We start from the raw sequence: 25,168 nt of genomic DNA, 5'->3' as shown, positions 1-25,168 counted from the left end.
ACCAAAAAAAAAGGTGGGGGGGAGGAAGGAAAGGAAGAGATGGGGGCGTCGACTTGCGTGGACGCCCCTTCCCCTCCCTTTCTTACTCTCGCCTTGTACACCTTTTAGCTCTTTATCACGGAGCAAATGACCGGCACAAAAGGCACCTGTGTCTTGCTGCTCTCTCCCACCTACTTCTTTCGTTTAGTTTTTTTCTCCTCACCAACGGCGCCACATCGATCCGATGCCATCATCGATCGCCGCGAAACCCCCTCCCCATTTTTTTTTGCCCTGCACCCCGATGCACTGGCGTCAAGGACGAATTCCCGACCGTAGCCGAGAGTGCGTGTGCGCGGGAACCGCCACTTAGCAGGCGCGTCACCCGCAGCTGCCGCATGACTGAGCACCCAGATTTGCGCTCAGGTTTACCTGCGTCCGCGAGCAAAAGGCAACTATGCTGGCGCACGGGAGGTGTCTGTGAGCTACAGCAGTGTAACACTTGCCTTCTTAGGCAAGTGACGTAATTCCCGGTCACGCAAGCACTTTCTTCGTGCCCTTGTTTTCTGTGTTGAAACCGTTTTCTCGAATACCTATTTACGGAATACCCTTAGCGATCCTAACGTGCCACACCCAATCTAGCTCCACGCTGCAGCTTCTGGCTGCTCAGTTTATTTTCTGTTCTTTTACTTTTTTACGATGCTGTACTGTCACAGCATGGTGCCTATACTCTTATACCAGACAAGATATTTCCGAGTGCCATATAAATATAACGTGTCGATTTGAACAGCCGGCGGCAGGCCACCTTATTCATCGTATAAGCAGCGCGGCGACACTTTCCTATGACTTGGGCTATCATGCTTGTCGGTGTTGGTAATCCGCTAATCACATCTGTTATGATTAATTGCTATTGCAATAAAATACCACGAGAAATGGGGGGAGAGACATGAACATCATGTACCACTGATGTCAGAAGCCGCCACCAATGACGGCGGTTCGAATAAGCGACCCAAATATAGAGCGCACGCACACTCATGAAATAAAGACCGCGGCACGAGGCAATGGGGCCCTTGAATATGTAATAGATACCACGAACGGGCCACCTGCTGCGCATGTGATATGATGCAGGAAATCCAGCTACGAGCACTGCACTTGGGGAAGGGCAAATGGGGTATGGAAGAATGAAAGAGGAGAAGAATCTGCGAAGGCACCACGAAGTCACTACGACTATGGCAATGTCTATCTAACATAAAAACATGAAATTCAAGGCTACGCTAGGACATAATGACCAGATAGCCGACGCTGGTTGAAAAGAGCTCATTATTCGTAAGGATCAGATCCCTTCTCCATAGTTGTTTTTTGTCGTCCACATTGCTCCGCAGCACCGTTTGACTTCTTATAAAGGACGCACGATAGCAGCCCGCTCATTAGTTGGAAAGAAATTGGATATTAAACGCAGGAATAGGTGGCCATATTTCCCTTCGGGTTCTAACCTACAAATTAACTTATCGAATACAAATTATGATCAAGAGGTGTTGTGACGAGAGTCTTCCGAATACTGCGTATCTTTCACTTCCGTGGTCTTCGAATGACATTTTCGTTTGCTTGCCATCTTTCAGATGCCCTATTCGGTATGTTACCTCCCTGGGAATCGCGGGATAAATCTGTTGCGGGTCAATGGAAGATGCCGCTGTGTTGTCCTGTTTCTTCACCTATCTCTCGCGCGATTTTATCCTCCAGGCTCAAGGAAGGCTTCACGATCCTGCCGAAGGGGCCTGGCGCCTCAGATTGATACAAATGGGCAACCTTTATCCCTGTAACAGACGCGTCGTAGTAATCCGGCCGATCTGAGTTGAGCCTTATCCCCGTGACCGAGGATTTAGCGCGTCCCTGCGGGTACTGGTCCGTTTCCGCGAGCCCGGGTCCAGCTTTAGGCACGTGTCGCGAAGGTAGCGTTAAACTCGACCTCTACGCTGGCTATTAATAAAGGGTGTTTATGCACGCCCCCTCCTCTCTCTCTCTCTCTTTTCTTTTTTTTTTGCACTTCTAAGGGCTCTGGTTAGTCGTTTTCACAATATTTTCGCGGATTTCGCGTTCACAGTAAGACATTTCACAGGCTGTATGACTTAGAAGGAATGTCACGTAAAAAGAATAGAAAGTAGCAGGCGTCACGTTCTATATTTACATTAAGTGCGTTCTCTTCTTCACGTCTCTCTGTGCATCTGTACAATCTGTTGTACTGTAGGTGAACTTGAGTTGCGATAGCACGTGGTGCTTGGTTCCAGTGATGATCACCGGTCCCTGTTCCCTGTCTCTCTCTCTCTCTCTCTCTCTCTCTGTTCTTCCTCTACTTTAATCTTTCTACCTAGACAAGCTCAGGGTAGCAAATCGACTTTTCCTCCCTTTTAACATCCCTCCCTCCTTCTCACTCAGTTGCTCACTCACTCTACGTATAATGGCCTAGTATTCGACGCGAAAGCGATACCAGCTGGGTATACACGATGCCTAAAGCTATCCATAGAAGACGCCTCACAGTGGGAGAGAAGGATGAAGCGTCCCACGCGAATCGTCCGAGACAATCGTAGCGAAGAAAGCAACGAGGGACAAGAAGCGCACTGCTTAGCAACGGGGCCGGCGACCGGTGTCAAAATTCTCTCGTTCGATGTCGACGCACGCTTGTGCATCGCTTGGGAATGCGCCGGTGACAGCGTTCTCGCGCCCTTTCTACTGACACCGGCTGCGGTCCTCGAGCGAAGACCGACGCGTGAAACGGAATACCTAGACCGTGAAATAAAAGGCATATAATAAACGAACGCCATTATGTCTAAAGAGAAGCGAGAAAGACAATGTGAGATTTGGAAGCAAGGCTGGCATGATTTAGGCTGGGAATGTCCAGGTGTGCTATACGCATTGTGCTCATCTTATGGCACTTTAGGATTTTAGACATACAGAAACGAAGGCCTCGAAATTAAACTCGTACCTCGACTTTTGAGCACCGACGTGGAATACGGCGTTATGAAAAATGTCATTGTTTCCCTAAGGGCATCGCAGACAGGTGAGACAGAGTTTAATTAAAGATTTTTTTTAGCAAAAAGGGAATTGTGGTGACACGAGAGTCGTACTTGGAAAAGTGCTGCTTTATTTTCTAACTATCAACAAAAAAGAAAGCAAAGAAACCCAAAGATAACATTTTGTTTGGTTGAATATTACTGGTACTGACATACGCCAAGCCTGATACGAGCGCCGCTCCAGCATAAAGAAAACGCACCAGTTCGCTTTGTCTCGCAGACACGTGTTTATATGAAGACTGCAACTAACATTTTGTTGGTGCGCCTTTCATGTGCAAGTAAGGGTTATTGTACATTAACTGCCTCGAACGTGTGGGTGCTATAACGACAGTGTTCGTTCAGGCACATTTTCGAAGCTGCTTCGTTGCAGTGATGTGCTAGTGTCAGCAAGTGTCATTAATGTTACTTTAACATTTTCTAGATTAAAAATCCAATTACACTCATTCTAATGATTCATTCTAATGCCATATGTAATACTCTGAGCGTATCCGTGAATTTGGGGCTGCTCTGCTCTCAAATCGCTATTACAGGCGCTTCCCACTGAGCCATTAGATTAAGCTCGATCAATCTTTCGTTCCCTTGATTTGTTTTCTTTTTTCCTTCTTTCTTTTTTTTTACACTGTGCGAGCTTTCTGAACCGAGCGTCGTTGCTAAAAATCCAAAACAAAACACATTACATCACGTGAACGTTCAACATTATCGATTCTCTCCGCTTCGGAAACGCCCGACACGCCGTGTCCCCAACACGAAACGCCTTATTCCGAGACATTTCTCAACACACGTTTCCTCTTGCATCCAGAAAACGACGAAGAACATTTAAACTCCCATTCATCTTAATCTTCCTGGCGTAGGACATCGGGACGTTCAAAAAGAGATTACGCGGACGGGAGGTACTTAAACAGATCGAATTTTGTCTCTCTCTTTCACTCTACACACAAGGGTGGAAGAGCAGAAGACCCGCTTCCGTCTTGGTTCAAAGCTCAGTCGCCCGGCCTTTTCCATTCCCACACAAATACTTCGTGTAGACGCCTACAGGGACACCCGGCGTGGCGTGCCACCGGAGGCACTTTTTCGCAACGACCAACAATAACGATTGTATATGGAGCACACAATTCACAGAGCAAGCGCCCGTTTTTCAGCGGCCCGCCTACGAAGCAGCTATATCGTGGGCGACCGTCTACACGGGTCATCGAACGACCGAGTCCTTCTTTTTGTTTGTTTACGTGGGCCACGGTCGCCGCAAGATATCGGTTTGGTAGCGTGTGTGTAACGACGTTTCTGAGTTTTGTCCCTGAATCCGTGTTTTTTTTTTTGCATTATAGAGAAACCCCAGCGAGCGAGTGGGAATTGTACAGGAACGAGTTGGGTGGTTATAATGACGAAGTTGAGGCAAGAATTACAAGATCGAAAACGAGTACGCCAACGAAGAAAGTAGGAAACAGACAGCCCTAAACGCGAAACATTAGCTTGCATTGGAAAGCATTAATTGCGAGGCAAGGCCCCTGAATAACAGTGCCAACATGAAAAGAAGAAGGTTTAAACGATTCTAGATTGCAATTAGTTACCTCTCCATTAACAACATGATGCTATTCTTTATCTGCCAAGGAATGCTGTATGATTTACAGCTGAATACGAGAAAGAGTAAAAACAAAAATGACGTTGGTGTGCCCGTTGGCTGGTGTGCATTTTTACTCTTTGGTTTCGTTTATTTGGTACATAACGATCTCTGCCTCTTCGTTTATTCAACGCACATATGCGGGCGTAATGGAAATGGAACGTTTTATTGTTTGAGGACTGTGTGGTGTCTACGTATCTTTTCAGAGTTTTCGCGGTTAGCGCATTTTTATTGAGCTGCTTGATCGTCATTGATTCATACCTCCAACTACTGCAATATAACACGTTCGTTAATGTTACTTAATCGAACGCATCACATACCAATGCATACAGACGCCGCCTCGTCGCTAATTAAAGAGAGACTCGTAAATTCGTGGTGGCATGCAGGCGCGTCTCTCCGAACTGGAATTGGGAAGCCAGTTGGCGACCCTTGACCAGGCACGGCGAGCCACACTTGCCAGTGGGGCCCTTGGACGAGGGGCTCCACCCACAGTAACAAGGGGGACTCATGTTTTTTAAAGTCGTTTCTCTGTCTCTCCTTGTAGCATATACAGCACTTTGATATTTACACATGCGAGAGAAGAGAGGCGGTGAGGGCCTCTTGTCGGTACCAAAGTGTCTGGAGAAGCGGAGATGGTCAGGGCATATTCAAACTTTCAACGCACTAACATTCCTGTTTCTCAGTTTCTTTCGACCTTTCTGCGCTGTTCCAATGTCAGAATTGGTTCTACTATACCTTACTGAACACGAGATGTCGCTGGTTTTCTTTTCAGTATAATAGTTCCTATTGACTCGTGCGTTGAGTGTAAGTGAATTAACGATTGCTACCATCAGAGGCTGAATTTCGCCGATCGTTGTCCCAGCTTCAAAGAGCAGCTTCAGCGTTACTTAAACAGCGCCGTTTCTAGGTCGCGTCTTCAGTCGTGGTCCCAAGACTGGATACTAAGTGCCGAGACCCGCAAAAAAATAAAAAAAAAGCATTGCAGTGCTGAGTAATCGTCAAGTACGAAATACAGTCACGTCTCCTTTATGCGGCGGCCATTCTTGTACATTATCGCTATAGCGAGCGAGTGAACGCCTAACACCATAGCGCTCTTCCTTAGGAAAAAGAAAAAGGATGAATTGCTGCGAGACGCGTGGTGATTATGGAGTGGCTCGAACAAAAGCAGCGGGCCAGTGACGAGGGGGGCGTGTGCGGTGCTAAATTGCCGGTCGTCATACATAGAGGAGGCGCGAAAGTCGAGAGAAGACGGTAAGATAAAGCTACAGAAAATGAGGTCAAGAAGCAGAGAAAACCGCTGGAGAGGCAATCATTAGAGTCGAGATCGGGCTGCTGCCACTGGCCAGCAACAAAGGTAGCCCCTTCAACATCGCAGAATAAGAGGGAAGGGGATAAGAAAGGGAGCAACACTACTAGCCAGAGAGTGGCGGCAGCCCCAGTGCCGAAGTTAGCACCCCCTCCCCACCCCAACACAAACATCTCCAGGTCCTCTACCACCCACTACATTTTGGGCGTCTTGTGACCCAGAAAAGAAGGCCCATGGACGCTGCTTATCGATCTAAGCCCTCTACGCAGACTGACCCGTCTTCTCTGCCTCCCCCCCCCCCCCCCCCCAGACTCGTGACACCCCGGAGTTGGACAGAGGGGACGCGCGCGCGTCGTCCCTCTCCGAAGATAGAATCACCCCGCCCTTCCGGGTTCCGCACAGCTCCCATACATCGATGCCTATGCGACGCTCCCGACAAAGCCGCGTAAAAGAAGATTCGCGGTTGCGGACAAGTACGTGGCCGTGTCGACGTTATCTTATAGAAGGTGCCTGCTTTGCGCTATAGTCTTCATTCTAATGCATATGACCTCGAGAGACAAACGAATCACTCACGCGGAAATCTACAGACCGCAGTTCAGGGGGCGCTTCTAAGTGAATTAGCTATATGCGTAGCTTTTGTTTTTTTCTTTTTTCTTCAATTTACACGCTCGGTGGACATCCCTGGGTTCCTTGCTGTCTAGACAATGAGCCTATCGGTCATTCGCGTCTGTTGTAGAATGTACGAGTAGAATATCATCCGTCAATGCCAAGTTGCCTAAGGAAGGGTCAGCGCCTGGCTTTTGAAGACAAAAGGCCCGTCCTTACACATTCATTGGGCCTACATAAATAACCCTGTTCAATGAAAGCGAACTCCTTCAGCCACATGCGAACATCTAATCGATTAGTGAGTCTTCGAAGAGATCACTCAAGTGTGTACGTTTGCTTTATGCGCTCAAAACGTTAAAGGGACTGACGAGCAATTTTTAGGGAACCTATTTTCTTAACACAACGGAAAGCTAACTGGTCAGAGTGTCCAGTCACGGAATGGTAACGTGGAAAACTCCGCGAAACATTTTTTTATCAGAATTTTTCTATCTGCGGCGAATATGAAGTCTCATACACACTTGACAGCACATGCTGCAAACAGCGAGCGCGAGAGCGGTTCGTGTTCGATTGTAGCAGTTAACTGCGCATGCGTGCACTCCCCGCGCTTGCGCCGCGGCTCGACATGTACCATTGGTTATTGCGAAGGCAGCGCCGCTTCTCACCGTGCAACTCCTTTTACCTCGTAGGCAGCACAGAACAGAGTGGGGATAGATAATAATATACATACTCTAACTTTGAGGACCAATTATGGCGCACATGACAACATCAGACTTCGTGACTACGCACAGCAATGTGAACGACCTCATAATTCGGCTTCAAGGCTCTTCCGCTATAGGTTGTGCGACATAGCGGCTTTTGTTACTTTTAAGCACGATTTCAAAATATAAATCCTAATCACAACGCGAAAAGGAGGCTGGAACCTTTCACTATATCTCAATGTTTTTTTCATTTCTACCAGGATCTAGTCAAACATTTTGATCAGTTGTCGGTCCCTTTAAGAAAGGTTGTCCAGTGGTTACCACGGCAACCCGACCGCTCTACCACTCTTTGTTGATAATTTGACAATTACTTATATTCTTTAGCATGTCAGCCAAGCGCCTTTTGGGATTTTCATCATTTCTCCATACACGAAGACTCGGCCCATGAAAGGCTTGCAGCATTGCGTTTTTTCGTTTGCTTGAGGAATTCTGCGAAGACTGTCCGCATGCTCATCTTCATGACTTAAAATCAGCTCTTAGAAGGAGAATAAAGATAGGACTAAGTTGTGCTCTATTAATAAATCACGCTTCTTTAATACAAAAAATCACAGCATATCCACGGAGTGAATGATGATGAGTGGGCGAAGCTGCGGAGGTTCATCGGTAAACCGTGAATCTTCCGTGAATTCTGCCCAGTACATCATCACCGACGTGCGATCGGGCGCGTTTATACTAAAGGTTCGATGAGTTATGACGACTTGCAGCTCACTTTAATTTTACATGTACGCTGTGAATTTTCATTGTTTAGAAAACCATTGCTTTAGAAAACATCTCGTGTCTTTTCGTTTTGCTTTAGAAACATCTGGCGTTCTTTCGTTTTGCTTTTACAAAACATCTGGCGTCTTTCGTTGGTTTATTTCATCAATCAACGGCGTTTTGAACAAAATTTTTATTGTTTAATCACGCACAGGAGAAATCTCACCAGGCACTACCTTGGAGGTAAACAATGGCTGCTAATGGGAATGAGAGACAGAAGAAGTCGGCTTTTAGCTAACACTTACACTTCTACTTCTACTAACGTTTCCTACTGGAACATGCCAATGGCTGCTAATGGGGAATGAGAGACAGAAGAATTCGGCTTTTAGTTAACGCGCACGCTGCGAATTTTTTATTGTTCAACAACGCACAGGAAAAATCTCCCACCGGCACCACCTTGGAGGTCAAAGCGTAAGACTGGTTACGCACTACGACTACTACGACTACGACTACGAGGGACGAACGGGTGCCGCCTTAAGGAGCTTCGCCCCTAAAATATTATTATAAGGTACGCTTATTGTGGGATGAAGCCTCGTAAATAAAAAAAAAGGTATCGAAAAATGAAAGTGCTGTAGCGATGCCGCCTTGAAGTGCCCACACTAAAGCTGACCGTGAAGTTATTGTTTTGTTGTTTTGTTTTTTGTTAGCAGCATCTGCTTAAGTCTAGTTAACTTTATCTCGATAAAAATGGCGAACATGTTGCATTCAGAGGCAACCAAGGATTGGGTGCCATCTAGTCAACTGCCTGCCAACGCTGGGCGTTCCAACGCTCGATTGTCTAAAAACCACGTGCACGCCGTCGAACATGACGTAATTTATGCTCCGCTTTTCTGCTACGACATTCTGGCGACAGCGGGCTGCTGGCACAATGAGCCAACTGATGCTCTTGCGTTAAGATAGTGAAGGTTCATAGTACTATGTAGCAGACCATGGGAGAGTAGTAGCCTGTCCCTGACCGTGTGTAAATCATTCATGATGTGTTAAAGGGCCCCTCACCAGGTTTGACACATTTGAGACTACGAGCGCAATGTATACATTGGGCGTTCACGATCACGTCTGCCAAAATTTGCAACGCTACGCGCCGCGGAAATGAGTAAATTTCAAGCTGAACGCTGCTTGCCCTTCCACTCGCGGGCTTGAGCCCAGAGAATGAGGGGATGACGTACACGAGGGAATGGCCCTACGTAGATGGTAGGGCTGTGACGTCGCTCCTCCACGTAGACGACTGTGCTCTGACGTCCCCAACAGTAGCACATGACACAGTGATAATTATTTGACAGGACGTGTAGTTTGTGTAATTTGTATATGGTATGGATAACTTTATTGATGCCCTGAGGATTCAGTCCAGGAGATGAGATCTCTTATGCTGTTGCTCTTCAGCTTGTTAAAGCTAAAGCAGTGCGTAAAGGCATCTTCCATTTTCAAGACCAGCTCAGTGCTTGTAAAGGGTACATCAGTCCTCTATCCATGTGATTTGCTAAACATGACTATCTTGGACGCGGGCCCTGGCTGACCCCTTGTAGCAACAACTCTGCACAGTCACCACATTTGGTTTTCTTTAGCATTCTTCGAGCTACATACCCACAAACATAGTATGTTACACGCGAGTCACTTTTTCCCCCAACCAAATCACGGTGGTCTGGAAGGACATCACATGCATTTAACATCTCATGGACCTCATTGAGCTGCCATACATACCCACAAACATAGTATGTTACACGCGAGTCACTTTTTCCCCCAACCAAATCACGGTGGTCTGGAAGGACATCACATGCATTTAACATCTCATGGACCTCATTGAGCTGCCATACATCTAAAAGACGCTGTTGTACCGCATAAGAACCGGCTCCGCATACACCCCGGCTTGGTCATTCAAGACTGGGCGGTACGCTTCCCCGTTTTGTGCCTTCTGCGGTGACATCGGGGACATTGAACATTTTATTTGGCTTTGCCCACAGTTTGATGCGGAAAGAGCAGCGATGGTCCGCACCTTGCAAAATAGGAATCGGAATAACACGAAAGTGAAGCGCGCCCTAACACAAGTAACTGAATGTTTACTGTACATTGATATGAGAGAGTTTGCACAATGTATATTGATGCCTGGCAGCTAATGGCACCGTTTAACGTGTATGCACCCACTTTGATGATTGGTGGTACATCTCCATCCCGACGACTAACGTCCATGTTAAATGATTAAACAAACCCTTGTGGTAGCTGTAGTAGTTAACGGTGAAAGCGTAATCAGAGAACGAGGTGCGATAGCCAGAAGAGCGTCGCATATTGGACGCAAAGCTTCTTAGCCATCCCACGGACTGTTAAAATGTGATTGAACACCCACGGCCGGACTAGAGGGAAACGCAAAGCGCGTCGTGTCGCTCCGGTAGCCCAGCCGCGATTTTTCTCGGGCAAGCGCGACGACAGGGAACGCGGGGTTACAGCTAGACGAGGCAGGCGCGCGTCGTATAGTTATTTTTGGTTTGTATTAGCGTAATGCTGAGCGAGGCCGACGCTTCTCCGACGCTTTGGCAAAGGTTGCCACCTCGCGGTGTGTTAAGGCATTGACAAAATTCAACTTCTATTGAAAACGCGCCGAATGGGACGGACGCGTAACGCGTTGCAGGTGCTAGTCGCGGAGGCCACAGGAATGACGAATTGCTTTACCTTACCACTCCCAGAGGTCAACACCACCCAGCCGACCGGGAGAGTGGTAAATATAAAAGGCGCGTTCGTAAAGCCTCCAGAGTCTGTGACCGTGGCGCAGTGGATAGCGTGCCCGGCATCTGTTGCTGCGGACCGAGCGGTCGCGGGTTCGATGCCAGTTGACGGTACCTTTTTTTCTTTGCCATCTGATTGTGTATATTTTTTCGTCGTCATTTCCGTGACGGAAATACGTCACTGAAGTCTTGGTGGACCCCGGCATAAAACACTTTCGTGTTAAAATGTTGTCATAGGCACCGGACATTTGAAGACGTCATTTTTCCTGAAGGGCCAGCGGCAACGAGGAGAAGCGTGCAACGAATTTTGTTGGTCTACCTGCGAGACACTGTGCTGTTCAACACTTGGTGACATACCCCTACAATTCAGGAGATGCTCAGGCGGAACAATTGCCGGCCATGCAGGCCAGGCTAACCCCGCCTGCTGCAACATCACCACCACCACCACCACCACATCAGTCCAGGACTGATGCGGGCCGCTCCCATGTCGGGACAGAGAGGCCATGCCCTTCTGCCGCTACACGGGCCCTCTGGACAGCCCTGAGTTAGTCCGCCAGCGCGTCACCGTGCAGCATTCGCTGCCACCACTGTTCACCTTGAGAACCATCACCGGCCAACGCCGAGCAGCGCCACAGCATGTGGTCTAAATCGAGCAAACACATAAACAGAACGTGTGTGTTTTCTTTTTTAGGGGCGAAGCTCCTTAAGGCGGCACCAGTTCGTCCCTCGTAGTCGTAGTAGTAGTAGCGCGTAACCAGTCGTAACGCTAGTACCAGATCTTGACCTCCAAGGTGGTGCCGGTGGGAGATTTTTCCTGTGCGTTGTTGAACAATAAAAAATTCGCAGCGTGTGCGTCAACTAAAAGCCGAATTCTTCTGTCTCTCATTCCCCATTAGCAGCCATTGGCATGTTCCAGTAGGAAACGTTAGTAGAAGTAGAAGTGTAAGTGTTAGCTAAAAGCCGACTTCTTCTGTCTCTCATTCCCATTAGCAGCCATTGTTTACCTCCAAGGTAGTGCCTGGTGAGATTTCTCCTGTGCGTGATTAAACAATAAAAATTTTGTTCAAAACGCCGTTGATTGATGAAATAAACCAACGAAAGACGCCAGATGTTTTGTAAAAGCAAAACGAAAGAACGCCAGATGTTTCTAAAGCAAAACGAAAAGACGCCAGCTGCTTAACGAAAGACGCCAGATGTTTTCTAAAGCAATGGTTTTCTAAACAATGAAAATTCACAGCGTACATGTAAAATTAAAGTGAGCTGCAAGTCGTCATAACTCATCAAACCTTTAGTATAAACGCGCCCGATCTCACGTCGGTGATGATGTACTGGGCAGAATTCACGGAAGATTCATCGTTTACCGGTGAACCTCCGCAGCTTCGCCCACTCATCATCATTCACTCCGTGGAAATGCTGTGATTTTTTTTATTTTTACTGCAAATCGCAGCGGGATGCCAGACTAATCTACCTCCGTTTCGCACGCGTTCGTGTTCTCGTGCCTTGCGCATCGTGCAGACGCCACCCCTTACAACGAAACTAATTTTCTACCGCGTTCCAGCGCTCATTGGGCTCATTTATCCTCCCGCGTCTAACTAGATGTTGATGCGGCACACCACTAGTCTCGCGTCTGTACAAATGTCGCAGCTTTCGTGCTAAGTCATAGGTTGAAAGCCAAGTGATCGGCGAAGGCGCATTCGGCATAACTTGCAGAGATGAAGCGCAAAGAACGCCGCCACAACACCGCTCGCGTCTCGGGAGCTCGAGCTGGTTCGGGCACGTCATGCGCTCGTGACATTGTGTGCGCATGACGTGTTCATGCGTATGCATCATGTGATCCTCCCGCTCGAGTGCCGAAGAGGGTAGGGAAGGGATTTGGCTTGCGAAGGTTACTCGGAGCGAGCGGCAAGGGTTTCAAGCTAGCCTCCTCGCGTCATGGTTTCGTGCCGCCTCAAAACATTGGTTTTCTCAGCTTCTAACGGACCGATTAGAAAAATTCTTGTGGCATAATGCTGTTTATTGGACGCACAACAACTGCCACTGTCTAACCAAAATTCGTTATGTCACCTGGTGAGGGGTCCTTTAAGAGGAAAAGCCGCCAGATCCCCCGCATTGTGGGAATCGATGTAATGCGAAGCAGCCAGCAAGGAGCTGCATACATCGTCTTGTCTGTCATTGAGGAAAATGCGTGCCACTCATGTGCATGACATGCGTGTCATGATTTTCATGTTAACTCGTGTTATTTATGTTCGTCACACAATAACGTCGCGCCATACCAATTTCGGGGTAGATCAAGCTAGCGAAACGGCCGCCAGCGCACCATGATCGTGGCACGTAAGTCATGCTGTACATGGCATGCGTGTCATGATTTTCATATTAGCTAGTGTTATTAATGTTCGTCACACAGTCACGTTGCAAGATACCAATTTTGGTTTATATCAAGCTAGCGAAACGGCCGCCAGCGCACCATGAGCGCGGCACGTAAGTCATGCTGTACATGACATGCGTGTCATGATTTTCATGTTAACTTGTGTTATTTATGTTCGTTACACAGTAACGTCACGCAATACCAATTTCGGGGTAGATCAAGCCAGCAAAACGGCCGCCAGCGCACAATGAGCGTGGCACAAAAGTCATGCTGTACATGACATGCGTGTCATGGTTTTCCTGTTAACTCGTGCTATTTATGTTCGTTATACAGTCATGTCGCAAAATACCAATTTTCGTATATATCAAACTAGCGAAACGGCCGCCAGCGCACCATGAGCGTGGTACGTAAGTCATACTGTACATGACATGAGTGTCATGATTTTCATGTTAACTCATGTTATTTATGTTCGTTACACAGTAACGTCGCGCAATACCAATGTTGGTATATATCAAGCTAGCGAAACGGCCGCGAGCGCACCATGAGCGTGGCATGTATATCATGCTGTACATGACATGTGTGTCATGATTTGCACGTTAGGACCTGTCAGTTATGTTCGTCATACACTCTTGTCACGCCGTATCAATTTTGGTATATATCAAGTTAACGAAACGGCCGTAAGAGCACCAAGACTGCGGCATGTATATCATGTCGTTCATGACATGCATGTCATGATTTTCATGTTATGACTCGTCATTCATGTCCGTCGTACAGTCATGTTATGCCATACCAATTTTGGTGTACATTCGATTAACGAAACGAGCAGGAGAGCACAAAGTCGTAGGCGGCTACATAGATAGATAGATAGATAGATAGATAGATAGATAGATAGATAGATAGATAGATAGATAGATAGATAGATAGATAGATAGATAGATAGATAGATAGATAGATAGATAGATAGATAGATAGATAGATAGATAGATAGATAGATAGATAGATAGATAGATAGATAGATAGATAGATAGATAGATAGATAGATAGATAGATAGATAGATAGATAGATAGATACGCTCAAAGTCGCAGAAGTTCGCTAAGAAATGCTTCGCATTTAAAAGATGATTGGTTGATCCCTCCGTCATAGGAATCGGTATAACACGAAAGTGAAACGTGACGTCACAGAAGTAGTTTTTTATAGTGCATTGGTATATGGGAGCTTTGTACAATGTCTACTGTTGTTTGGCAGATATAGCACTGCTTGATGTGGACGCATAGCACTCACATTGATGCCTAGTGGCACATCTCCGTAACGACGACTAACGCCCATGATCACGATTTAAAAGGACACTAAAGAGCAAAACGATTTTTCTTGCATTAGTAAAGTAGTCTTCCACGATACCAAAAACACCACGCTTGCTGGGAGAAGACGCTTAATAAGCGAGAAAACGCGCAAAAAGAAAATACAGGTGGCGACGCCACCTTGGAATTCCCGCACCATTTGCCGTGACGTCACATATTTTTGACGGCGCCTGCTTGGGCCTACGTAGTTCCTAATCGGTTAAATCGAATTACATTGTCCTCTGAGGGGGCCAGAGACTTTACATAACGAGTTTGTGGAAATTTCGTCGAGCCAGTGGAGCCAAAATACGTTAAATGCTCTTGGAAATCTTCTACGTCACGAATTACAAAGTTTGGCGCGAAATTTAAAAATGAAACTTTGAACTTGGTTTTCTCCTCTAATAATAAACCTATGGTGGTGAAATAAACTACACAAGGGTTCTCCGAGCACACTTTATCAATCTAAACCAATTCATTGTTTCTCTTTAGTGTCCCTTTAACCTTTGCGGTAGCTAAAGTTTATAACATGTACGTGGACACCGCATATGGTGAATCCTGCGCAAAGATGGCATTAACAAGCACATAATAAACACTGATACTCGGTATTCACTCCTTCAAAGCGTCGTGAAATGCAAAGAGAAACGCTAGGCGCGTAGTGTGTTCCCTCTAGCCTGGCCGTTACTTCTCACAGGGCAAGCGGGGAACGCGTTGCGACAGCCAGGCGAGTGTCGGAGAGCTGTTTTTCGACATGGATGGATGCTCTTAGCCGCCACCTCCCGGTGTGTTAAAGCGTTGACAAAATTAAACTTATATTAGAAACGCGCCGAATGGGACGGCCGTAGCAACGGCGCGTTTTTTGTTTGTTTTTTTTTCGAGCCTGGTGGCACACATGTCACCACCCCGTTATAAATGGGACGCTCATAGCATCCATCCATCCATCGAAGAGCACTGAGAGGAAATTGTGAAAGATAAAAGGCGCATTCATGTAGTCTCCGTAAAGTGAGCTCAGTGGGCTAAACGCCCGCCAGCCATCGTCGCGGACAGAGAGGTCATGGGTTCGACTCCTGTCAACGGAACCTTTTCTTATAGCTTTTTTTTGCCATCTGATGGCATTCGTTTTGCTGACGTACTTCCGTGACGGAAGTACGGTGGAATCCGGCATAAAACGCTTTCGTGTTAAAAACGGTGAACGATTCATATTACTGTGCTACTATGGGAGAGCTGCATGCAGCTTCTCCCAGATCCTGCGTATGACTGTTTGTGTGTACTATGTGTGCTCAGAAAAAAAATTGGCCGCGTATCTGCGTGCTTCGCTGCAAATGTCGTGTAAAGACGATAGAAGAGGCGCTGTGTGAGATATGGACGCCATCTGGCAATACGTCGGGAAACATGAGTGCTGTGTTGCGTGCTGGTAGTCCCGGCGCAGCAGCAGGCGAAGACCGGCGGTGACCAACGCGACCGGCGGGGACGCCAGCCAGCCCGAAAACGCGGTTTGGCGCGAAGCGCTGAAGCAGAGAAACGTCCGCACTCAACGAGTACTCTCCACACACTCTTTTATTTACACGTCGCCTGGGTAAAACAGGAACGCCAGAGCGGCGCCCACAACCGGCAGCCTGAAGGCCGCCCACAAGGCTGCTTTTTCATTTTTTAAATATTTTTTTTTCACCTTCTTGGCCTTCTCAAAACTACAGCTTTTCAACACCAACCCATGGCATTCGTACAGTGCAATACAGAACCGAAACCGAAACACAACAATGAGCTCGTGCGAAGGGCACGGAGGAAGGCAAATTTCAGCGCAGTCGCATTTTCAGCTTTGTTGAAACAGCGCTCACTAGACGACGACGAAGTAAAAGAAGGCACACGACAGGCAGCGCCTGTCCTGTGCCTTCTTTTACTTCGTCGTCGTCGTCTAATGAGCGCTGTTTCAACAAAGATGAACCCATGCCAACTCGCTCAAGCTTCCATTCTTATGCATTTTCAGCGCAGCTTAAGAAACTAGGGTCCTTAAAATTGCGTATGTATGCATTTTCTATTAAAGGAACACGCCACCTAATACTTACCTAGTGATGTTGCACCTCAGATATGCATGGTATTTACTTTTTGATCGACAACGTTCACAAGTATGAACAGGCGTACCAGTTCAAGACGGCTGGCCCTTGGGCAAGTGGTTCAACTTTGGCCGAGTGGCTGAATCGAGGGACGTGCCGACAAACAGAAAGACAGACAGACCGACAGAAAGACAGACCAAAATTTCTGCGTTTAAGTTCCCCAAGAAAGACTATCGTCTTTAAAATGTTCAACGATTGAGAGTAATATGTACCGTACTATGGGAGAGCGGCAACCTCTCCTCAAAAACAGCTACAGAGTATAAGGTTAATCTTCGTGTTCGCCTAAGTGAGTACCTTCGTTCTCCGTGGTGAATATACTGTGGATGGAGCCGAAGACAACAAGGCATACCTAGCTTGAATCATCCCGAAAAGCCTCCATGATCGATCTCGTTACATTGCAAATTTCGACTACCTATGCAAATAGCTTTACTTTTAATCCAAACAATAAAGGGTACTGCTGAAAAGAAATCAAGTTTCCATTTCATCCTTTAAGCAAGCGACTAAAGATAAAGAAAGTGCTCCGAATCGTGCCGTTTAAATGCTGCGAATTCCTTACCAAGCAAGGGCCAAGTTCAACCGAAAGAAGGACTGATAGCCAGGGGCGTAGCCAGAAATAAGATGACACCAGGTTTCAGAAATGCGTCTTTACTTGACTTGCCACTGCCTCAATACAGCGCAAACGCGTTTCAGAAATCCTCCTCAACAGAAAGAGCGCCCTCGCGGCCGAGCTTCGCAGGTGGCATTGGCTTCGCTCCATCAAGTCCGTTTGAAAAGCAAGTTAGGACGCGAGACGTCTTGAATCAGTCTTCGAATATGAAGCATAGCGGCGTGTGAGAAAGACGCAGCCTACCACCACAAACGCAGCCTCATGGAGACGCTATGAGCGTTTCAGTTTGCATGCACATGGCCGGACAGGAGAGACGCGCGAGCATGCGCGCGGGCGAACGCCCGCGTGCCTCTCCAGTCCGGCCACGGCCTGCAAAGCCTGTGATGCCACATTGGGAGACACACATTTTTTGCCGAGTGTGCCGAGGCCACGATTACGCTGCAGTGAACTATACTTGCGCGACAAAGGAAACCAAATGGGAGTGTACGGTTACGTGTAATTTGCACCATGGCCTCCGCGATTAGCTCCGGCAGTGCTCCGTAGCTCCTTAGCTCCGTAGCAACGATGAATTGCCGGAACTGATCACGGAGGCAGAAAACCTTGATACGTGTCCCGTACCAACTTAACCACCCCGGTTGTATGTTTCTGGAAGGAAACAGCACGAGCGCTGCTGGCGGGAGGCTTTGTCAATTGAAATGACATAGCCAACGCAACATTCATGTATGATTCTCATGTTTCCATTTATTTATTTTTTGGCTGTGTTGCTATGGATTGACTTTGACGTAGGGGCTATTCGTAGATGCTAGATTGTGTTTCCGCGTCTTGTGTTTCTGGAAACACCGCATCTTGTGTTTCCGTGTCCTAAATGGCCGAACCAAAGCATTTCGTAGGTTTCGTGGTTAGCTTAACTTCTTTCTGAAAAAAAAAAAGAAGGATATTGCCTTCGAGTTAGCATCATAATCTCGAACCCAGTTGCTTCATATCGCGAGCAAGCGCTGACTTGGCGAACGAAGGCGCTCAGAGCGTCTATGAAATGCAATGGCTGTCTTGGAGAGTTTGAAGTCACGCGCCGTCTTCAGGCCGACTTGACCAAGTCGAGTCGAGGCTAAAGGTTAAGGCGCGTTTCTGAATACAGAGGTTAACCTAGCAAGCTTCAAGAACAAATAACCGACCCACAAAGAAACAATTACAAAAAAAAGTCACAGTTTCGCCGCAAGGGCAAAGCAATGAATGCGATAGCAAGAAACTAATGTTGTACGAAGTGAGGCTCGCCAATGGATACTCTCAGTTTGAACAGCGCTCCTGTTGCAAAGGTGGCCGAAGCAGCGAAGGAAACTAGCGTGCTTCAAGTGTCGAGCTGTGACACTTGATAGTTCGCGCTCATCTTCTGTTTGTTCGTTTAGCGGCGTCCCTTGAGCTCGAGTGACTTTCGTACACTCCGTAACATGAGCGCGGACATCACGGTGAAAGCTCGAAACATCCCTCTTCCCCTCACCACGAGAAAACCGCGCGCGCAGACAGCGGAAGAGCAAGGTTCTCCCTGCGCAAATATAAGAAGAAGCGAGCGAGCTCTCCGACGCGCTCCTCGCGCCATCTCGCTGGTAATGAAGAAACGCTTATAAGCGCCTGCCGTCTCTGAGTCCTGCCATCGGTAAAGGGTGTGTATATAACGCTCGCCGTTAGGTACCTGAAGGATCTGCGTTTTCTGGCGTAGTGGTTAGCGCCACGCGCTGCGGAACGATAGGTCGCTGGTTCGATTCCGCGCTTCGGAAGCATTTTTCTGAATGCTTTTTCTTCAGGACTTTGATATATATATATATATATATATATATATATATATATATATATACTTATACATATACGGTGCGTGACGGCGGCGACGGCAAAATGCAGCCGAGACTGTCGATATAATTGCTATCGCAATAAAAAGTTATTTGTTTAACAGCGAGGCTGTTTAGAAAATTGTTCCTTGTATCTCGTGTCAGGAAACTATCACCGTCATAAGCGGGTACGTGCCACAGAAAGTGGGTAACTCCCACTACTCACCACTGGTCCACTAAAAATGAAGAAGGCAACAGTTAGCTCAACAAATGGCTGCGAAGCGACGACGGCGAGCCGAAGACCCCGAGTACGTACAACGAGAGCATACTAGTAAACGGGAAATGCAACGGCGGCTGCGAGAATACCCCGAAACGATGGAAGGCCTACGATAACGACGACGTTCCCGTATATTTATGAGAGGTGTGAGTGCTTGGTTTCAGCGTGAGTTTCTGTCTCTGGAGTTTGGACATCGGTGTCGTGTCTGTGACTGTCTGTGGTTTAACAAGATCTTCTCTGCGCTGAGAATCAACGGAGAAACAACCTAGCATCACCTAGCTAAAGGCTAGCAACGACCTAGAAGCAACCGATAAATAACCTGCATCACCTAGCTAATGCCTAGAAACAACCTAGAAGCAACCAGATTAATCTTCAGAATCGTCCAGTTTCGCAGTTTCAATCCTTGCGCGGGTTAGTGGAAGCTTCGCCCATTTTTCTTTTTTCTTTTAACTCGCGACGTCACGCTTGCGTATTCCTTCTAGGGTTTTGCCACGAAATACATAAAAGCATGGCCTTCATTGTACCATATTGGTAGTAAGAACTTTCAATACTACGTAGTTATCAAAATTAGTGTTCCTGAAAGGATACCTCCTCAGTGAAGGGTATACTATAGTGTTTATCTTTCGCGTCTCTTCAACAGTTGACTCTGGTACGCAAACACGCCCACGCCCAAGCTGGCACCGTATCTGTACTGGTAATAATTATCTTAACATCTTTCACTATAAATCTTCAAATAGGCTTCTAAATAACGCGCTTCTCCACTGTGTGCTTAGTGATAACGGATGTCGCGATGTCCCAACCCTAGTCATCTGCACGTCCTTACGCCGCACTTTTTACTTGCAGAAGTGCTTATAAGATAGCACTAATCCGTATAATATTATAGCTTTAAGAAATATCCTGCGCCTGTGAGCGTGTTCAGCGTCAGTGTCTACTCGGGACAGTAACGTAGAGATTAGAATAGAAGTGCGCGCCGAATTACCAGCGAATAAGCACGCATGCAGGCGGCTTCTGGAACATAATGCAAGCAAATTCTCTTCACGAGAATTTCACTGCGTTGCACATTTCATTCTTTCTATTTCGTGAATCGTTCATGTTTCCGATGCTGCTGTTCCGCTTCGACCACTTTTCCCAGCGTCCGATGTTCAATCTTCTCGGACGACAAATGCGATTTTCGTCCGAGCGATTGGGCCTCTATATTCCATTCCCTTCCATCGCAAAAAAACTTTCAGAACAACTCCGTGTCTTCTAAGAACGAAAAAAGAAAGAAAACAATGGGAAAGCATAATACGAATTTCGGGGAAGCAATGCATGTTGAACTTGCCTTTCCCGCTGCCCAAACCTTTTTTTTTTTCTTTTACCTCAGCTGTTGTGTGGTCTTGCCGACATAGAAGGCACTCTTGTGATTGCTATCCGTATAGGAACTCAAAGCAGTGCCGCTGGCATGGCTTCGCTCGCAGTATTTTTGCCATTTGTCTGTTTGTTTGTTTTTTGCTGACCAACCCTGCCCTTCCCGAAGTTATATGGAAGACCTTCTCTGAGTATAATAATAGCCACAAATCAGACAAGCCGTTCCCTAGCTATGGCTGCGACTTGACCCAGATTGACCGAGCATCGCTCTGCACGAGCACACAAAAGAAGATCCGAATGAAAAGCCGGTCCGAGCTTTCACTATGATGGTGGCGTGCCTTTGTGGGAGCCTTTTCGAGCCACGCAGCAGCGAACGAAATATAGGATTCTCGACGTCAACATTGTCAGTGCGTTCCCTCGGAGAATTCGAGCCTGCGCGCTGTCGGGTGTCTTGTTCCGTGGGCGTCTTGTTTTCGATTGTGGAAGCGACCGTAAACAGGGACATAAACATAGGAAAGATGGGAAGCTTAATCAGAAAGAAACAAAAAACACGGTGGAAAACACAAACACAAGGAAGGCATGTAGCTGTCTCAATCTATCTTGAGCGCCCGCTTACTGCAGGAAGCGAGAACGTGCTCTGTTTGTGTTTAACCTATCAGTACGTTGAGACCGCCCTCCTTATAATTTTTTCGTTCTTTTTGTTCTTTCTATTTTGTTTGTTCGTGTTGCCCTGATCTTGACCGGCTGTCCAGTTTCCTAGCCTGGTACATAGCACCCGCCTCAGAGTACTTTACAACGTAGGTGAACACACCGAAAGTGTGCGATCGTTCCATCACAGCCACAGTCAATTCTTGTAAACAAACGGAACGGGAAACCCGTTTGGATGAGCTCAAGGCGCTCCAATATTCTCCATCAGAAAAGAAAAGTAATCCCATGTTGCGGTCATTAAATAACATCTTCACTACCGATTCCCCATTGGGTATAAAACAGTGGTTACGTAAATATTTGTAAAAATTACGCTCGCGATGCTAAACAACAATAAACTTATGTGAACGTATACGGCTTCGTATGTTTGTACGCAGATGCAAGTGTCGCGGGTCTTGCAACTTGGCTTGCCGCATCGGTATTCTGTGTTCAGTGGAACTTGTATGTCGTTGTATCCAGTCTATCTTGTAGATGCTGAAGACTTGGCATCGACTCCGTAAGAGTAACGTGCAAAACGTATGAAAAGGGAATGTTACTGGAACCAACGTTCCGACAGGAGGAGTTGTTTTGGTCAGGGCAGAGAAGCAGCAACGGCATTACCAGTTGGACAATTTTCCAAGCGAAGCTTGTTTTACAGGAATGCGGCCCTCGAAGATGCGCCGGTCACGTGCGAATTCGTATGCGCCGTTTTCTAGTAATTGATACTCCCTCGATCATGGGCTTATCGGCTGATCAGCCGTTTCTAATGCGGCAGTCTGATCTTTTATCGAGTTCGCTTGTCATTTCACGTAGCCATATTTCATTGTTGCATGGATATGAACGCATGACCGTCGCCGTTGCTTTTAGCAACTGAAGTGTCGCGCTGCATAGAAGAAAGAAAGAAAGAAAGAAAGAAAGAAAGAAAGAAAGAAAGAAAGAAAGAAAGAAAGAAAGAAAGAAAGAAAGAAAGAAAGAAAGAAAGAAAGAAAGAAAGAAAGAAAGAAAGAAAGAAAGAAAGAAAGAAAGAAAGACGTGAAGCACGTCAAGCTTCGCTTACCCCTATTTTTCCGATAGGGGAAGGCAGACGCCATCTTCCCATGCTTCTGTCTTGTTCGAAACATACAATCTCTCTCTCTCTCTATCTATCTATCTATCTATCTATCTATCTATCTATCTATCTATCTATCTATCTATCTATCTATCTATCTATCTATCTATCTATCTATCTATCTATCTATCTATCTATCTATCTCGCTGATTTAAACAGCTTTGTTGCATAATACAAACTTCTCGCCCAAGTCTAAACCACTTCTTTATTTGCGACGCTCTTTTCTCTTCCAATGGCGTAAGGTTTCCATTTCAAGCACGTCCGCTTCAATACTACACGCCAGAGTTCTGTGTAGCATGCGTGCTACTGCTGTGGGCAAATATTCATTTCTGCAGCTTGCAGCATCTTATAATGCAAATGAGGTTCTCGACTCATTAGCATTTCATTAGCGCCGCGATACAGTGGCTCGCTAAAGATTTGCATATTTTATACGCCACGTGTTTTCAAGCGTTGCGAAACATCCGGTGCTCTAATATAGATTGCTGAAGACGCTCGTGTTCTGTGCGTCGATTGGACGGCGATATAAAATTCTTCGCACTCTAAGGCATCCTTTAAATTTGCGTTTGCTCCTTCGTGAGACACGTTGAGCTTACTAACATCTCACTGCTTCCTTCTGTAAGGATGAAATGAATTTCTGTAATTCCGTCTCTATAAGGCGCTGTTGGTGCATGATGAGCAAAGCGATCCGCCGGGACGAGCCAGAGTCTGAGCAAGTCTTAGTAGCTACCAGAGAAAATGATATCGTGAGGGCGTGGGTTCGCGTCCCTGTTAGCGCCGTGGCCTATGTGTTTCTTGGTCCCGTCTGATGTATTTTCTTTTTCGTTTGCGCTTGCTCGATATGTCTCAAGTCACTTTCCGGTTGCGGTCGCATATTGAAGGAACCAACATAAGAAAGCGCCCGTGCATTTAAATTTATGTGCGCGTTAGCGAAACCAATGGTTGCCAAAATTAATCCAAGGTCTACCACTACGACGTGCCTCATAATCCTATCGTGATTTTGGAACTTGTAACCCCAGTATTTAGTCTATTAAGTAACGCTCTTCTCGTCTCTCTTCTTTCTCTTTCTAGGCATTAAAGCCAGAGGCTGAGCCTTTGGAAGCCCGAGGATGACGCAAACGTCAACGTTGGCGGCGGCACTGTTCGCCTCCTCGCTCTTTTTCCTCTTATTCACGACAGGTGAGCAAACGTTTCTGACGGACGAGTAATTTAAGCGATAATAAAGTGTAAAACTATAGCCGCTTAGACGTCAAAAGTGGCCAGCTATTTCCGCAAAGGCAGTGTTGCGCCATTACTACGAAGTTAATATCAGCAGTGGGCTTCATTATAATGTTATGTGAACGCTATTCGGGGCAAGAAACCTGGAACAATTGCGACTGAAACTTGAAAAAAAATACCGACGAATACGACAATCCGTAATGCTACACTTAACGAAAATCACGGTCACTGACAAGTCAACGAGGAACAGTTTTTGACGTTTCGTACCTGTATAGGTTAATCTTCGTTAAATACAACTTGCTACCTGATGAGACGAGCTTTCGTCGAACGCTTGACTATCCCTAACGCTACATTTGAGCGCAACGCCGTACTCATTTTCATTTGGCGATATATTGAAGCAAAGAATCTGAAAGATTTTCAGCCAGGTTCACGCCTTGAATTGCGAAGTGCATGCCAAGGGCAAATGTTGCAGGAGCTACAAATGTTTATATGGAGGCGTAAGAACGTCACCGGGCGAGAAATTTATCGTCGTCTCGCATGGGCAGATCCATAAGGCAGGGATCTCCATAGTAAATTATGCTTTTATGTCCGTTGCAAAACTTTTGTTTGCGTGCACCGTATGAGTATTTGTCGATTTTTTTTTTTCGCTTTTTAAACCGACCGCGAAGTTCATAATGTCAAACCCGACACGTGAAACCATTTATTTCAATCTGAACGCCCAGAGAGAAATAGAAAAAATGAAAACATTAAAATAAAACGGATTCGATCTCTGACGCATACATCCGAGTTTACTGTCCTCGCGGAGTGAAATTTTTACGATGTTGAGGAACCAAGAAATGAACCAATAAAGAGCGAGAAAGGGGGTGAGGCACAGGAGGAGACGCGCTGGGAGGCCATAGTATATTGCGCGTTTAATTCCGTGCAGTGAAGCGGACGCGACACAGATCAGTCTCGTGAGAAAGGACTGTAAACGTCCCCTCTTTTATTTGCGGCAGAACTGCGCCTCTGTTGGGGATTTCTTCGAAGTGTTTTGAAGGCATTTATGGCGGGAAAACGTGGAATGATTGCGCAGTATTGTGAGAAAAGAACAGGAGTAAAGAATGTCGTTTCATTAGAGACACAGAAAGCATGCTGAACAGAATTTCATCCAACGAAGCAAACGCACTGCTTTCGCATGCCGAGCACAGCTTATTCAACTAAGGTCAGTGTATGTTCTTTCGTTTCCAAAAATTGTGCAACAAAGTGTCCAATAGAGCAACGTTATAAAACAATGGTATCACTAAAATTTCTATCGAAACTTCAAATCAAACCTCGCACGGTTTCTATAAAACCTCGCACAGAAAAGTGATGCATGCGACATTCGTAAAAAAAAAGAATGAGAGAGAAAATAAATGAGAGGCAGGAAGTGGTGTATTTTTTCTCTACAATGAATGTAACAGATAGACCGCACCTAAACGCTCGGAAAATCGAGGGTTCGTCATGGGGATCATAAGAAACCAC

The 25,168-nt window shown here is 46.5% G+C and overlaps 1 protein-coding gene across 1 annotated transcript in view; it reads left to right on the top strand.

Moving 5' to 3' along the window:
* LOC119383089 (uncharacterized) overlaps positions 1-25,168 on the top strand; it is an 87,155-nt gene that overhangs the window by 40,527 nt on the left and 21,460 nt on the right. The window contains exon 2 of the mRNA XM_037651081.2: positions 23,522-23,629. Within this exon, the coding sequence (XP_037507009.1) occupies positions 23,560-23,629 (70 nt within the window). The 5' untranslated portion in view covers positions 23,522-23,559. The remainder of the gene's footprint in view (positions 1-23,521; positions 23,630-25,168) is intronic.

This window comes from Rhipicephalus sanguineus, chromosome 2 (assembly GCF_013339695.2).
Source record: "Rhipicephalus sanguineus isolate Rsan-2018 chromosome 2, BIME_Rsan_1.4, whole genome shotgun sequence".
In the NCBI taxonomy this organism is placed as follows: Eukaryota; Metazoa; Arthropoda; class Arachnida; order Ixodida; family Ixodidae; genus Rhipicephalus; species Rhipicephalus sanguineus.
This window is presented reverse-complemented; position numbering and strand designations above follow the sequence as displayed.